Source organism: Bubalus bubalis, chromosome 23 (genome assembly GCF_019923935.1).
Source record: "Bubalus bubalis isolate 160015118507 breed Murrah chromosome 23, NDDB_SH_1, whole genome shotgun sequence".
Classification (NCBI taxonomy): Eukaryota; Metazoa; Chordata; class Mammalia; order Artiodactyla; family Bovidae; genus Bubalus; species Bubalus bubalis.
In genome coordinates this window covers 42,299,476-42,315,924 of record NC_059179.1, presented here as the reverse complement: position 1 = coordinate 42,315,924, position 16,449 = coordinate 42,299,476, and the positions used below count along the sequence as shown (strand labels likewise).

General features: G+C 49.2%; 1 protein-coding gene across 2 annotated transcripts in view; it reads right to left on the bottom strand.

The window, feature by feature from the left end:
• Window positions 1-8,920: 8,920 nt before the first annotated feature.
• HTRA1 (HtrA serine peptidase 1) overlaps window positions 8,921-16,449 on the bottom strand; it is a 58,153-nt gene continuing 50,624 nt past the window's right edge. For both annotated transcript variants that reach the window (XM_044935477.2, XM_025274410.3), the window contains 5 exons: window positions 15,877-15,909; window positions 14,185-14,299; window positions 13,518-13,575; window positions 11,054-11,149; window positions 8,921-9,629 (listed from right to left, as the gene is read on the bottom strand). In XM_044935477.2, coding sequence (XP_044791412.1) covers window positions 9,461-9,629; window positions 11,054-11,149; window positions 13,518-13,575; window positions 14,185-14,299; window positions 15,877-15,909 — 471 coding nt within the window. In that variant the 3' untranslated portion in view covers window positions 8,921-9,460. The remainder of the gene's footprint in view (window positions 9,630-11,053; window positions 11,150-13,517; window positions 13,576-14,184; window positions 14,300-15,876; window positions 15,910-16,449) is intronic.

Sequence of the window (16,449 nt, the reverse complement as noted above, 5' to 3'; positions counted from 1 at the left end):
GGGAGAGGCCCTGTGTGAGAAGGAACCAGGAGGTCCCAGACCTAGTAGCCTCACACCCCTAAGTGGGCTCGGCGGGGCATTCATGGAAGGAAGGGGCACGTTAGCCAGACAGGGGCTCCTGGGGCGGGCAGACAACGCCAGAGGCCAAAAGGCACCGCCTGAGAGTCTAGGAGGGAGGAGACAGCTTCACGGAGCAGAGGCAGCTCTGGTCCTCAGAAGCCTCCTCCATCCTGCTTGGGCTCTGAGGGATCTTGTCACAAGGACAGGTGACTGTCGCAGGAGAGGGGTGTGCTCCCAGGGCATAAAAACGCACACAGATGTAGAGCACCTCACAGCACCTGCCCCGTTCTGCCCAGCCAAGGCATAGCGCTCCACGCCAGCCCCCGCCCCGCCTCATTAGTCAAGGACAGATTTTCTTCCATCAGAATGTGTGCTTCTGTCCCAGACAGAGGACGCATTGGGAAGCAAGTGGCAGAGTAGGTTGCAAGGAACCTGGCTTGGAGCTACAAGAGGGCCACATGGGGGCCAGCAACCACACTCCCAGCAGATGGGGTTGGGGCTTTCGTTTTCTTTCAGCATGAACCCTGCAGGTTTGAGCCTGCTTGGAGCATCTCCTCCTCGAGAGGCTCTCAAAGATACCCGCCTCTCACCTTTCCCCGGAACACCTGTCTTGAACCTGCGGTCTTGAGCCAAAGGAAGCAGAAAGGGGCGATGCTGGAGGCCAATGTGGGTGAGCGGAGCCAGAGGTCATTTTCTGGGTCAGACAGGAGCTTCCTGTGGTTCGAGGGCTAGATTGTGAGTTCAAGTTGTTCAGGTGTTTGTTTTTGAACTTTAATTAATGGGCTATTTTTGAAGGCAGTTTTAGGTTCACAGCAGAACTGAGCAGAAAGTGGAATTCAGAATAGTTTCATTGCCCAAAAAATCCTCTGTGCTCCAGCCATTGATCTCTCTCCCTTTTAACTTCTGGCAGCCACTGACTTTTTTTTTTTTTTACTGTCTCCACGGTTTTGCCCTTCCCAAAATGCCATATGGTTGTAATCATACAGTAGGTAGCCTTTACAAATTGGCTTCTTTCACTTAGTAACAAGCATTTAAAGTTCCTCCATATCTTTTCATGGTTTGACAGCTCATTTTTTTAGCATCAGGTCATATTCCATTGTCTGGATGTATTGCCACAGTTTATTTAACCATTCAACTACCGAAGAATACACTGGTTGCTTCTAAGTCTTGGTGATTATGAATGAAGCTGTTAAAACCTCCATATGCATGTTTTTGTGTAGACAGAGTTTTTCTTTCTAGACGCTTTTGTTTTCACTCTTTGTGGATTTTCAGCATAAAGTAATTTTTACTGATGAGAAAACTGTGTGAGACGTCTACCCCTTGTTCCACCCGAATCCATGAAAGGGCCTGGGCTTTGGGTTCCAGACCAACTAAGCCGCCAGGACAGAAGGAAGCGCTGGGCCACTGTGGTGGGAGCCCGTGCCCAGGTTCAAGAGGCAAACAGCCTGATTTTGACTCTCTCTTTGACACACTCTCTTTAGTGTGTCATTGAATGAGGATGGCTGTCCCTCTGAGCTTCAATTTCCTCCCCTAAAGAGAGGGGCTGCAAAGGTGTGCCATCAGAATTCCCTGGGATGGTGGCTGTTAAGCCTTTCAGCACAGCGCAGGGCCCAGAAAACAGTGCTGGATAACAGGTCACTGTAGCGGGTGTGCAACCAAGGTGAAAAGTAGAAACTGGGGTTTCCCTGGCGGTAGAGTGGTCGGGACTTTGCTCCCCCAGTGCAGGGGTGCAGATCTGATTCCTGGTCAGGCAGCTAAGATCCCGTGGCTCACGGCCACAACATCAACACATTAAAAAAAAAAAAAAAAAGCAATATTGTAACAAATCAATAAAGACTTTAAAAATGGTCCACATTAAAAAAATGTTTTTCAGAAGAAGAAACTGGTTTGGCAAGCCCCTCATTCACTGCCCTGTTTTGAGAGACTCTTGAAACTCCTGGTCACGTTGATCTCCTTTCATTAATACTGGAGAGCAGCTTGCACTCTTTCCTACCCTCTCCCACTTTCTCAGTTTCAGTCATTAACTGTCGGTGCAGTTAATTTACAAGGGGAAGGACAAGGATGATAAACCAAGTAACAGCTAAAAACACTCTGAGGATTCTAATGAAAACCACCACATAAAGTAATTAGCCTTCAATTAAATAAATTAATTAAAAAACAAAGAATGCATATATATGTATAACTGAATCACTTTGTACAGCAGAAATTAACACACCATTGTAAATCAACTATACTTCGATAAAGTATTTTAAGCAATGTTGAAGATTCTTGACTGTCAGGATTTTGAGGCAGTTTGAAGTCACAGTGTTAAGTGTTTTACTGATCTCCTCTTCTGGGGGTTTTAGGCTGTGTTCTTTATGCTCAGCATCAGGGCCCGGCCTTTGACGATGGAGCACTCTGCTTACCCTGGGTATCATTTCAGAACTGATGACTCTTCAGAAGACAGCACAACAGAAAAGGCCCAGGCATCTTGATGCCTGGACTATCTGTAAACGAATGCTAGGCAGGCATGCTCCAGGCTCTCTCTTACTGCCCACAGCGCTTACCACTTTCCTGGCGGGGGGGTGGGGTGGAGGCTATGGCTGTGAGCCCTTGAGAGCTTTCCTGTTCTGCAAAGTCATTCTCACCAACCAGCTACTCAGGTTATCACTGCTTCAGAGATGGGTCTAATGAGAATTATACCACGCTGGAAACGTGACTCTTCAGCTTCAAATTTCATAGGACAGCATCAGCCAAAGAAGACAAGGGCTTAGTGGTTAAGAGAGGGCTTGACCCAGACACTTGGGTTCCAACGCAGCAACTTTACCTTCCTTCTTGCTGGGTGACATTAGGCTGGTTACTGAACTGCTCTGAGCCTCACTGTCCCCATCAGAAAAATGGGGATCCTACGGTGGTGGCGGGGAGAAGGAAATGGCAGCCCACTCCAGTATTCTTGCCTGAAGAATCCCAGGGATGGAGGAGCCTGGTGGGCTGCCGTCTATGGGGTCGCATGGAGTTGGACACAACTGAAGCGACTTAGCAGCAGCAGCAGCAGCACGGTGGTGGCGGAGGAGGAAGAGGAGATGGGGTAAAGGAGGATCAGGCACTTTAACTACAAAAGCTCACCTGGCCCAGTGAGACACACTTAACAGAGAGATGTTTCCATAGAGTGTTCTGAGCCACTTTTAATCTTTTTTTTAACTAATAATGCATTTGTTAACGTTGTTTCATTTGATGTTTGCTGATCCTTGGTGGGCACCACACGGAGGCAACCACCTTTTAAAGTTCTAAATAAAACAACTGCCTTTTGGCAGGAAGGCCTCTGCTCTCTGTGTGCTCCGCCCTCATTTTGATGGAAGAACAGAGGACTGTGGCCTCCGGGCGGCAGCTGGCACAAACAGCAGCCAAACAGCCCAGCTGGGCCCCAGAAACAGGCCCCGGATGGGATCAGCAGCCCAGGTAGCCCAGCATCCTGCAGACTGTGACCTTCTGATGGGTGCTTCCAACACTCCAGCCTTATTCCATTCTATTAATGGCCTTGTATTTGGCAGTTTCCTTCCTATGAGCTGTGGCTCAGTGTATCCTGAGGGGGTCGGCGGGGGGGCGGGGGAGGGTTGGGAAGGTGGGGACATGTGCTCAGAAGTGTAACCAACAATGCTTGTTTCCAAACAGAGATGGGGGCTTCCTTGGAGGTTCAGTGGCTAAGACTCCACGCTCCCAATGCAGGGGACGCAGGTTCGATCCCTGGTCAGGGAACTAGATCCCGCAAGCCACAACTAAGGGTTCACACACCTCAATTAAAGGATCCCCTACGCTGCAACGAAGATCAAGGGTCCCTCGTGCCACAACTAAGACCCACCACGGCCAAATAAATAAATACTACAAAAAAAAAAGGGATGACTCTGCAAGCCAGCATCCTTGACGGTCCTCTCAGATCCAGCTGGCAAACAGTCACATCCCTTGAGCCGGTTCTCAAGACAGTTCCTCAGAACCACATGGGCTCCTGAGAGGGTAACAGGCAGGAAGGCCAGGTGTCTCCAAACAGAGGAAATAGCCTGCAAGTGTCAGACATTTATATCTCTCTTAAGAGGCAGGAGGAAACAAACTAGCGATATTTTTTTCCTTCTCTATACAAATTTAAAAGGAGGTTTCTCTTCAAATACTGTGTGGCCATAATGACACCTGGTTTCACCTGAAGTTAACTATCCTCAAACCTAGAGTTAACCAATGCCTTTTTCTTACGGAAATGTTTGTCTTAAGATATGCTAATGTACTATGCATTTACCCCAAACTCTGTCTTCAAGTCGGTTCTGCCTCTTGGCTCAGAACCTACTTGACAAACCAGTATGTTATACTCAGATATTGTTCCCCTAATCTATGTAAATGAAACTATTTGTGTGGTGGTCTGCCCTTCTTCAAGATTCAACTTAATCATTTTATGGCCCAGAATAAACCATTTGGTGCCAAGATTATCCCAAAATGCATCTTATGGGTGAGGGGCCTGGTGCCATTCTGAGTTTTAAGACATTCCTTTCTTTCATTAACAGACTGCCAGTGACTGTATAACATCCAGCTGAAGACTAGTGGGGGGCGGGGGCGGGGGTTACTCTTTCTGCCCCCTTCTGATGCCTATGTCAGAAGCTTTCTCTATCTCCTTTATACTTTAATAAAACTTTATTAAACAAAAGCTCTGAGCGATCAAGCCTTGTCTCTGGCTCCAGATTGAATTCTTCTCCTCTGGGGGCCAAGAATCCCGGCGTCTTTGCGTGATTCAACAACAACCTTTCACTCCCAGCAGGAGAGCTGGGTAGCGGCCTGTGGCGGTGGCCCTGGGAGAGCTGCAGGAGGCCCTGTGGAGCAGGTGAGTTGCAGCTGCCAGGCGGGCAGGCACGGGGTCAGGAGGGGCTGACCCAGGAGGGCAGGGCCACGCAACCGAGAGGGCAGCATTGAGATCAGACTGCCCGCCACAGCCCAGCTGTCAGTGGCATCCTCAGAGTGGCTGCAAGTGGGGCCCAGACAGCAGTTCCTCTTCATTTTTGTAAAAAAAAATATTAATGGATTTCTTTATGTCTGGCTGTGCTGGGTCTTTGTTGCTGCCCTCGGGCTTTCTCTAGTTACAGCGAGGTGCGGCTGCTCTCCAGTCACACGTACGGGCTTCTCTTTGCCGCAGTCTTCTCTTGTTGCAGAGCACGGTAGTCACACGAGCTTCAGTAGTTGCGGTGCATGGGCTGAGTTGCCCGGCAGGTGGAATCTTCCCAGACCAGGGATCAAACCCATGCCCCCTGCATTGGCAGGCCGATTCTTAACCACTGGACCACCGGGGAAGTCCTGCATTTCTTCTTGAAAATGCCTTTGCGCCAAGTCTTACAGCCACTCAGCCTGACGCTCCAGGCAGTCCCACAACTGACGGGTGTTACCAGGACACAGGAAAAACCTACTTGCCAGCCTGGTGCCATCACATCCCTGACCGCACTTATGAAAGTGAAAGTGTTCGATGCTCAGTTGTGTCTGATTCTTTGCGACCCCATGGATAGCCCGCCAAGCTCCTCTGTCCACGGGATTTCCCAGGCAAGAGTACTGGAGTGGGTAGCCATTTCCTTCTCTAGGAGATCTCCCCGACCAAGGGATCCAACCTGGGTGTCCTGCATTGCAGGTAGATTCCTTACAGGCTGAGCCACCAGGGGGCCCCGACCTCGCTTATAACCACCTTCAAAGGGGAAGGCAGCTTTTACCATCATCTGGAACCTGCCCTGTCCACCCGCCCAGACACAAGCCTTCCGCACAACCTCAGCAAGACTGGCCCTGCCTTCAGTGGCACTTACCTAAAATGGGCCCAGTGCCCTTGCCTGCCAATCAAAGCACTATCTCCGAGGCTCGGGCCTGTCTGAAGCGTTGACCGGGTGGAGGCGAGCAGCACACAAGTTCTCGTAAAAACATTCTGCCTTTCACCACACCCACCAGACATGGGGCACTCTTCCAATTTTCAGATGGAGACATCAAGCCAGAAAAGAGCAGGTTCCTGTCCAGAGCTGCTGGCATGACAGCCACTCAGCTGGGCCTAGAAAGTGCAGCAAAGAGAGCTCTGCACTCAGGGCCTCTGTCTCGAAGCTTCCCGCAGGGCCGGGTGGGGATTGGCCAGCAATGCAAATGTGCCCTGTGATTGGTGGCTTAGGGTTTTGCAAAAGCTGGAAGCAGAGGGCTGGAGCCTGGAGGGCTAAGATTGGGAGGTGGTGGATGGGCAGAGGGAGCTTTGCAGGAGACAGAGAAGTGGTTGTTGATGGGCCCAAACGGGCAAGGAGGAGACAGAAACCCGGCAGAGGGGCTGAGCCCGCAGGTCCCCATGACCACCTTCTAGAAGTGGAGACGGATTTAAGCTAGACAGAGACAGAGGGACCAGAAGGCTTGGTCCTAAGAAGACAAAGATGGGCCAGATGGCACCATACAAAAGCCATGAGCTCAGACCCCCTGGGCTTATATCAAAGCTCCCACTTATGAGCTCCGTGTCTTAAGCAAAAGGCCTAATTTCTGAACAGCCATTTCTTCATTTGTCAGAGGGGATAAATGCAGTGTCCACCTCAGGGCTGAACTGAGGACAACTACTAGCTAATAAATGGATGATGCTCAGCATGGCGTCTGTCACGCAGCAAGCACCCAACAGATGTCAGCTACTGTGAGTGTCATTAAACCCCAGAACAATGGCAGGCTTGTTAACATCGTTCAGTCGCTCAGTCATGTCCAGCTCTTTGTGACCCCAGGGACTGCAGCACGCCAGGCTTCCCTGTCTTTCACAATCTTCCAGAGTTTGCTCAAACTCATGTTCATTGAGTCAGTGATGCCATCCAACCATCTCATCCTCTGTCACCTTCTTCTCCTCTTGCCCTCATTCTTTCCCAGCATCAGGCTGGCAGGCTAATAACAGAACAATAGCAGCTGACTGACCTAGTGGCATGTGCTATCATGGTTAACCCTCACAACTCCAGTGCAAGAGGGACATTGTTATTGTTCCCCATTTTACAGAGGGCTCAAAGACACTTCACATATATGTTGCTAGCATTTACTGAGTGATTACCTCGTGCTGTGTATTAGTTCATTTAATCCCCACAACAGCCATAAGAAGTCGGTACTATTGCTACAGAGAGGTTAAGTAACTATTCAAAAGTTACACAGCCAGTAAGATCTAGACAGTAGAGTAAACCCAAGTCTGTCTAACTCCAAAAACCATGCTCTTTCAACTAAGCTCTGCCTCCCAGGTTTCAAGGCTAAGTCATGTTGCAAAGACCTCCATCACAGCCCCAAGCAAGAGGAATAAACATCTATTTTAAGGAATCTGGTGAAATCTAAAAGGATGAGTATGGAGTGCAAGGATATGTAATCCGCAGAGGACAGAGGGTCCCAGAGGCCGGTGGAGGCTTGTAACCAAACACAGCATGTGCCCACAGCATGCCACGCTGTCCTTTCTGCAGCCTTGTAGGCTTCCACGTGGGCAGACAAAACTCAGACCCCACCCAGAGCCCTGTGGCCCTTCGGGAGATGTTGCTGAATGTTTGAGGATCCAGGCCCGCCAGCCGCCAGGCCAGTTCCTTCCAGCGGAACCATCTGTGATCTCCTGAGTGGATGACAGGCCGAAGACAGATGGGCTGTGGCCGGGCTGCCTCTGACCACATGCCACCCACATGCCACCCTGCACATCCTCCCCACCTGGGGCAGCTCCTCGGCCCTGGGGACCACCAGAGGAGCAGACCAAGAGGCAGAACATCTGAGTCTGAGCCCCTGGAGCTGAAGGCCATTCTCTGAGTCACCACCTTTAATGAGGAGGGAGGGAACGCAAAACCCACGCCAGCAGGGAGAGCGTTTGCTGGCTCCTCCCTGACTCTACAAGGTCATCTAAGCAGGGAGCGGAGGGACGCTCCGTGTCCCACAGAACACCAGTGGCCCGGCTGCCAAGCACCATGCCGATGAGGGCTTGGTTCTGCTACATCTCCACTTCACTTGGGCCTTTGACCTGCCCTAGCCTCTCTGTTATGAATGGATCGTCAAGGTCTAGTGGTCGAGGGAGGGTTAAAGCTCTCAATCTACAGAACTGAACCTCCATCCTGTCCAAGTACCCACTCCTGATGACTGACCCTTAGAAAGCCTTCACCCTCTGCTCTGGTTGTAAACAGCCCCCTCTGTGATGTGTGCAGGCACTCAGGTTTGTGCAAATTCCCAAGCTCAAGTTTTCCTGGGTCCAGCTTCCCAAACTCCTGGAAGCTTTCTCCCCAAACTCCTGGAAGCTTATCTCCCCAAACCCCTGGAGATAAAGGGGTCCACAGCTTCTTGAGGCTGTGTCTGTTCTAGGACGTGTCAGGGGAGCCCTGCTCCAAACCCCCCCAAGATATAAGGTTCTATTTCAGAGCCCATGACAGCTGAAATCAGCTTCAGCCTGTGCTTTCTAAAGACTCACGACTGCTCTCAGGTCACATCCTGGTCTCCTGAACCATCTCCCTTTCAGAAAGAGACCTGGTCTCTCAGCGGAAGCTCTGGGGTTCTGCTCTGTACTCACCTCTCTTCCTCAGCCTATGCCTCGCCTGGCACAGACCAGAGGCCCAGGGACTCTTTGCTGACTGATTGCATGATATGTGGGGTTGACAGCCTCTTTTTAGTTTGAAAAGCCCCAGATGCAAGGGCAACTGACTTCAAGCCTCTTTCAGGAATCTGGGGTGACGGGGCACAGTGTTCCCAGCACGCGTGAACCCCCAGGCTGACTCTGAAATAACTGATGAGACCTCGAGCTCAACCCTCACAGACAACATGGTTTAAAGAGCAGGCTGTTGACATGATAATCAATTCAAAGAGACTGTAACCAGCTGTTTCCGGGAAAGAAGGACACCAGGACGCAAAGTATGAACAAGTATTTTAATAACTCAAGTCACTGTGCTCCCAGTTCTGAAGAGATTCCTAAAAGAGGCAACTGTGGCCATTCCGGAAGCCAGCGCTCACCCTCTCGTTGTCTCGGCATCTCCCTCCTCTGGGTGCTGACTCGGAAGAAAGCATAAACACGCCCAGTACCATCCTGGCTCCCATAGGACCTTCCTCTTATCTATGCGTTACAGCAACAGCCTTAGCTGGACTAAGATGGTGACTCGGTTAAAGGAGAAGACAAATGCTGACTGTCCGAGTAGGGACGGTCCAAGCTGGCAAGAAAAAGCACACTGCGTACATAGGATACAGAAGGGGGAGCTTCTGCCTGCGGGTCTACAACGTTTTACATTGGCTTTTGCCTGCGAACTATCAAGAAGGGTTCTGCGGGCCAGTGTTTCTGCGGAACAAGCAACATGGCAGTCAAGTCTTGGGCATCCGGTGCCACCAGCCCCAGAGTCACCGAGCATCGTCCATGGGAGAGTTCTCTGAGGGAAACATGGAGTCCAGCTCATGCCTCTGCCTAGGGGTCAATTTCTTCGGGAATCACGGTGATCATAATGTCTTCGTTGCCCCGGCGGACAACCATATTCAGGGTGCTTTCCTTCTTAATGACGTCGCTGACGTCGTTGGCGGAGACCACCGACTGTCCGTTGATGCTGATGATGACGTCGTTTTCCTTGAGCCCCCCGCTGCAACACAAAAGGGAAATATGATTGCAATGTTTCCATGTCTCCTGGTGCAGCCGCCAGGAAAGGTGAGCGACTTTACCTCTACAGAGGCACAGTTTAGGACCCGAGAGCCCAGAGCAGACGGAGGGGATGGTAGTTAACTTTTGTGAGAATGGCTTAAACCACCCATGGGTTGCATTATTGCCTTTTGAGGGTTTTGGGCCACATCAGCAATCATGTCCACTGTAGAAATGTGTGCGAGCATTTGTATGATCTTATCACAGACTGACTCCAAAGGAAGTGAGGACACGCCAGCGACCGCGGTGGCCAGCTTGCTTGCCATGGGTATTACAGCTGTACAGTGCAGACAGGTATGGCTCCACTGTGAGGCTCCGCTTTGCCTTATTGCTGCCGTAACCTTAACTCTTGGGTGTGACAGCATCAAATGCGCTGTTTTGCACCTTAGTGGCCTAGGACAGGGGTCAGCAAAGTTTTTTGGTAAATGGCCAGAGAGGAAATATTTTAGTCTTTGCAGCCCAGATGGTCCCCATCACAACAACCCAACTCTTCCATGGGAGTCCAAAAGCCACCACAAACAATATATAATCTGCTGGGCATGGCCGTGCCCCAGTAAGATTTCATTTACGTAACACTAAAATTTGAATTTCGTATCATTTTTAAGTGTCCTAAAATAACTGTTCTTAATTAAATTATTTCAACCATTTAAAAATGCAAAATCTTTCTGTAAAGTAATTATCCTTCAATAAAAAATAAATGCATTTTAAAACAAAAAATAAAAATAAAATAAAAATGCAAAATCTAATCTTAACCCCAAAGCAGGCAGCAGACCAGATCTGGCTCCTGGGAACAGTCTGCTGGCCACTCCCTGGTCTAGCACGTCTCCGTGGATATTATGTCCACATAGGCTATGGGGCTGCAAAGAGTCTGACTCAACCGAGCGACTAACACTTTCACAGGTAATAAACCTGACTGTGGGTTGAGCAACTTCTTTCCCTGTTACTTTAATGCTCCCTGTGCTATTTTTCTAGAGGTGTGGATAAGTAAGGCCTGACTGGTAACAGGTATAATTAGAGAAGGCCTCAGGAAGAGATGCCTCTAGCAGCCTAGGCCAGGATCACTGCCTGAGGTCTCAGAGACACTGTTCCTTCAACCATCTTTCCCCAGCCAGGTCTGTCCTGGAGACTCCTAACAAGTCCATCTGATTCCCTTCTGAAGAGGACGTCTAGCCAGGAAGCACCCTTCTGCCGATGAGCCCTGAGCTGAGCCAGGTCGGAAGCTCTGACCAGCAGGATGGACACAGATGTTGGACCATTCTGTCAAGGGTCCTTACGGTCACCTGAGGGGAGATGAAAAGAACAGTTCCCTGCCCCCTACCTCCAGGAAACACACGATTATCAGGAAAATGGAGAGGGATTCTAACTCACGCTTCTGCGGGGGTATCAGGAATTACTTCAATGATATACGCTCCTGAAAGCACATCGGGGAAGTCTCGGTGGCGATCCTTCAACTCTTTGGCTTTGCTGCTTGGGAGAAAGAACACCTGGATTAACCATTAAGAACAACGGGGCTCCCACAGGGCTTCTCTTCCATCCCTGATTCTAATGTCAAATTCCAATGTAAAAAAATCAGGTTTTTTTTTTTTACTGTTAAAGTTTCCTTTTTATTATTGTTTTTTAATGTTTCCTTATTTATTTATTTGGCTGAGCCAGCTCTTCGTTGTGGCATGCAGGATATTTAGTTGCACCATGTGAGATCCAGTTCCCCGACCAGGGATCGAACCTGGGCTCCTTACACTGGGAGTGCAGAGTCTTAGCCACTGGAACACCAGGAAAGTGGTCCAGTGGTCCAAAGTGGAAGTGGTTGAGGGAAGTGGTCCAAAATCCCTGGAGGGGTCCAGGGATTTTGATTCTGCTGCAAATTGCTTATTTTCTAGAGTCAAAGATTTCCTGGATGGCAGCAAGAGAAACGTTTTAGCATTATCATTTTTATTAATTAATTGAGAGTAGCTACCACTTAAGAGCCTGGTGTGTTGCAGTTCATGGGGTCACAGAGTTGGACACACAACAACCACCACTTAAGAAGTCAGGACAGTAATGGTCGGCCTGCTTTGGAACCCCAGCCCTGCCCCTTCCTGACTGTGTGATCTTGGGCAGTTGCTTAACCTCTCTGTGCCTGGCTTTTCTCACCTGTTAAACAGGCACAGTGCCATGAGGTTGTCATGAGGACCACACAATCTTATCTAGATCTAGCGCCTGGTCCCGTGCCCAGCACTGAGCAAGCATGCGAAAAAGGGTGGATGGGCTCCCCGTGGCTAGTGACCACTGCCACCACCCATGTACCCCAGCTTTGACTCAGTGCTCACCACACACCAGCAAGCCTGCCCGGTTATCCTGATCCCAGAGAGGAGAAAATTGAGGCACTCAGGGCTCAAGCCATCCCAAGGTCACAAGCCAGGAAATAGTAGAGCTGGGACAGGAACCCAGGAAGCTGGACCCCCGGGCCCACATTCCTTCCCTTCCCTTCCCTACATCCCCCAGGCTTCCATCTCTCAGAGCTCCAAGACAAGACCTGATGCACATTTCAGTCTTGGCAAGCCAGCTAAGAAAGGCACCACCATTTATCACACATGTCTAAACTAATAGTCGTGTGTTCACAATTAATTAATAGCCTGTTGATTACAGTAATTAAGATATTAGTATTTATATCAACAGGTTCTGCTCTTTGCCGACTTAACTTCTAAGAGTTTCAACCAGGCCCTTAGGTACCAAGACGCCTACAATCACACCAGGTTTTTTCATCAAGGTTCAAACACCAGTATGTCATGCGTCTGGCAGCCACATACCGCAACTTTCACCAGCTCGGGGAAAACAAGCCCATCAGTCATGCCGCCCTGCCTGGCATTCCAAGAGCCCCAGCCCACAGGCGGCAGAGTTAAGGAAAGGCAGGGCGCTCTGGGGCGCTGAGGGAGGGGCTTAGGGCACTCCTAGAATGTGGGTTTCAACAGACCAGGTGGGGAGAGGAAGGCGTGGAGGTGGGGGACGGCGGGGGGCGGGGGGGGCAATGACCAACACCTGGGCTTATCAGGCCTGCCTTCAAAGAAAAGCGTGGGCTTCCCTGCTGGCTCAGCCGGTAAAGCGTCTGCTTGCAATGCGGGAGACCCGGAGTTCAGTTCACTTTCTTTTCTTTCTTTCAAAGAAAAGCAGAATCTTTCAGAAGGAAGGATCTGCTCAGAACCCCAGAAACAAACATGAAGGATAAAACAACATGAAAGAAAGTGAAGTCGCTCAGTCATGTCCGACCCTTTGTGACCCCCATGGACTGTAACCTTCCAGACTCCTCAGTCCTTGGAAATTTTCCAGGCAAGAGTACTGGAGTGGGTTGCCATTTCCTCCTCCAGGGGATATTCCCGACCCAGGGATGGAACCCGGGTCTCGCGCATTGCAGGCAGACGCTTTACCATCTGAGCCACCAGGGAAGCCCACGTGAGGCCAAAGTTAAGGGCCCCTCCTCTCTTTCCTAATGGTACTTAAATCAGACACTGAGCTGTCTCGAGGCAGAATAAGGTTTCTCTTATCAGGGTGCCCGTGAGAGTCCTCTGAAGTTAGTCTGTTTTAAATTTAAGATACAGGGACATCCCTGGTGGTCCAGGGGCTAAGACTCAGAGGTCCCAGTGCAAGGGGCCCTGGGTTCAATCCCTGCTCAGGGAACTAGACACCACACGTGGTAACTAAGAGTTCACGTGTCACAACTAAAAGATCCCACGTGCCACAACTGAGACCTGGAACAGCCACGTAAATTAAATATTTGAATTTTAAACAAATAAACATTTGAACTTAAAGAAGTAAGTGAATTTAAGACACAGACAGACACAGACGTCCCATTACCGACCTGGGTGTGAGTGACATCATTCGGATGCCGATATACTTCTTCTTGGTGATGGCTTTGCCTGGTGGGACCACAGAAGGAAGCAGAAGGTCAGCCCAGTTGGCGGCTGTGCCGGGGACACCAGGAGCAGTGGGGTTCCATCCCCCCGGTTTGTTGTGTAGTCAGGGCCATACAGGGATGCTCTCAGCTTGTGGTTCAAATCCTGATTGGGACCCTACCTACCTCCTCTCTCCCCCAGGTAGAAGGTAAACAGCACACCTGACAGGGACCCTGTTGAGCTTCAAACCCCCAGCCTGACATTGAGCAGAAGAGTCACTAAACATTTCTGGACTGAATAAGCTCCTTGAATCTCAGTTTTCTCATCAGTAAAATGGGACTAAGTCCCACCTGATCAGGCAAAGGGATTGAATGACATAATGAATAATACAGTGAAATGATGTACAGAAATCACCCAGGATCATGCCTGGTACATAATAGATTGAACCATATGATCATAGGCCAAAAAAACAGTCAAACATCGATGACCTAATGACATGCATTCCTTTTCCTTCTTGATAGGAAAGGTGTGGCTGACCTTCAGGGGGTCATTTTCCCTGCCCTCCAGTTTCTGAGGAGTAGCCAAGCCCCAGGCCTAAAATCTCTGGTGGGCTTCCGGGGGCGTTTGCTTTACCTTTGGCTTGTCGGTCATGGGATTCCGTTAGGAACTTTTTAATCTTATCAGATGGAATTGCAAAGGAGATTCCAGCTGTCACTTTCAGTGTGTTAATTCCAATCACTTCACCATCCTGAAAAGCAAAAGGCAAATAGCTTGCTGAATCCAGGAAGATTCACCTGAAGATACCCACCGAGAGAGAGTGGAGAATTTGCATGGAAGGAGTCTTGGAGCTTCTTCAGACATATGACTGGGGTAGGAGGAGCCGGATGGATGGGGCTTCTGTGTCGCAGAGCAAGAGGCCTGACTCGTGCACAGCATTAAGCTAAGCTGAGCAATGGAAGAATCAGTACCCACTGGACTCAGGACTGAGTGATCAACACAATGAAAGCACAGCATCAGAAAGTTTCAAAATGTACAATTGCTCCTTGGGCAGGCAATACATGTCCCAAAGCCCAAGAGTCCTACTAATATATAGCACAGGGAACTCTGCTCGGTGTTCTGTGGCAGCTGGGACTGGAGGGGACTTTGGGGGAGAATAGATACATGTGTATGTTTGGCTGAGTCCCTCTGCTGTCCACCTGAAACTATCACAGCATTGTTAATCAGCTCTACTCCAAGATAAAATAAAAGGTAAAAAACAAACAAAAAAAAACCTCAGAGACCTTTAGGTGGCTATCCACACCTTCCTGCTTCTCCCGTTTCCAGGAGTCTCAAGATTCCTCTGCTGACATCAGGGAGGAACCATCCAGCGCTCAGGGCGGACAGACTTCATCACCAGGAAAACAAACCCTCATCTCCGAGCAGCCTCGGGGATCTGGGAGAGGCGGAATCTCACAATCAAATCTCATTTCCTCTGCTTGTTGCAAACCAGCTTTAAACCATGGAGGAAGCCAGTGTGTGTGTTTCTATTCAAGATAAATTCACAGTTTAGCGAACACCACACCATAGGAAACCATCCTGGAATAATAGGCTCGCCTCGTGCCATCCACCCATTATTTTGAACACTATTCTTAAAGGTTGTCCATCTCGGGCTTAGGGGGAAAACTGCCAGGAGTGGGTAAGTCACTCCTTGCACACTTCCCATAGCACTGAGAATTCAGTCCCCAACTCTGAGAGACCATCCAGGAGGCACTGCCCTCCTGGGCTTTGCTAAACAAGACGGCTTAGGTTTCATCACCTGTAAATGAGGGCTGGGATAGAGGACCCTGAGCTGCATCCTGGCTCTGACAATCTGATTCAAAGGCTTCCCTTTTCATGTTTAAATAAAACACAAACTTAGGTGACATCTTTGTGAGTGGGGTAACTCCTCATTCCAAGCCAGGTCTTAAGGGAGGGTCCTGGCCAAGACAAAGCCTGTGGATGAGCCAAGCCAGCTCCTTAGGCAGCTGGGGGGCAAGCCAGAACTGCTGACACCTTCAAAATAAAGACTGGCTCATTTAACTGGTCCTGGATCAAACCTGAATTCCAATGCCTTTACTTGTAACGTGGAGACACAAGCATGTCCGCTGGCATAGCATTTCCAATCCAAACACCAGCATGCCTTACTCTTTCCAGAAAAGATAAGAAGAGACATTGGCAAGGTACAGTACAGTCACAGATTTCAATTTGAAAGGATTAGATAATATGCTTTGGCAAGTTCATATCTGAAAAGAAATCAAAAGGGGGAAAAAAAAAAGACACGTAGATAGATTTTTTTGAAAGCCTTACCAGGTTTACTAATGGGCCTCCGGAGTTTCCATACTGAAAATAAGCAAAAATTAAAAGGTTATGAGTTTGTATCATTACATGGTCCAATCTACCTCCCTGCCTGGCAGGCCCCTGAGTGCAAATTCTTTTCTGAGATTGCTTCCTGTCTACCTAATATTTTTCTGGCAAAACAAAGGAACTTAACAGTTTTCAGAGAGTGTTAAGTACCATAAATGGGGTATTTATATATTGATATATATATTTTTTTTTTTTTTTCTTCAAAGCCCAGAGGCCAATAACAAATTCCCAAAACACCTAACACATCTTCCCTCTCTCAACAATAAGTTGGCTACCCACTTGCTCAGTGTCGCGGTCTTTCAAATCTGTGCCATCCCCCTCCACGTCTATGTGACCCCTACTTTGCTGCTGGGCCTGAAAATCCACACCGTTTGCTCTATTTCCATTACTTCATGCAGATCACAAGAAGGTTTGGGAATAAAGCCTACTAGAGGCAGCGAGTGCACAAAACACGCTGTGTTTCTTATTTATTAGACAGATGGAGGGGAAAATGCTTTTTGAGAAACGTCAATCCTA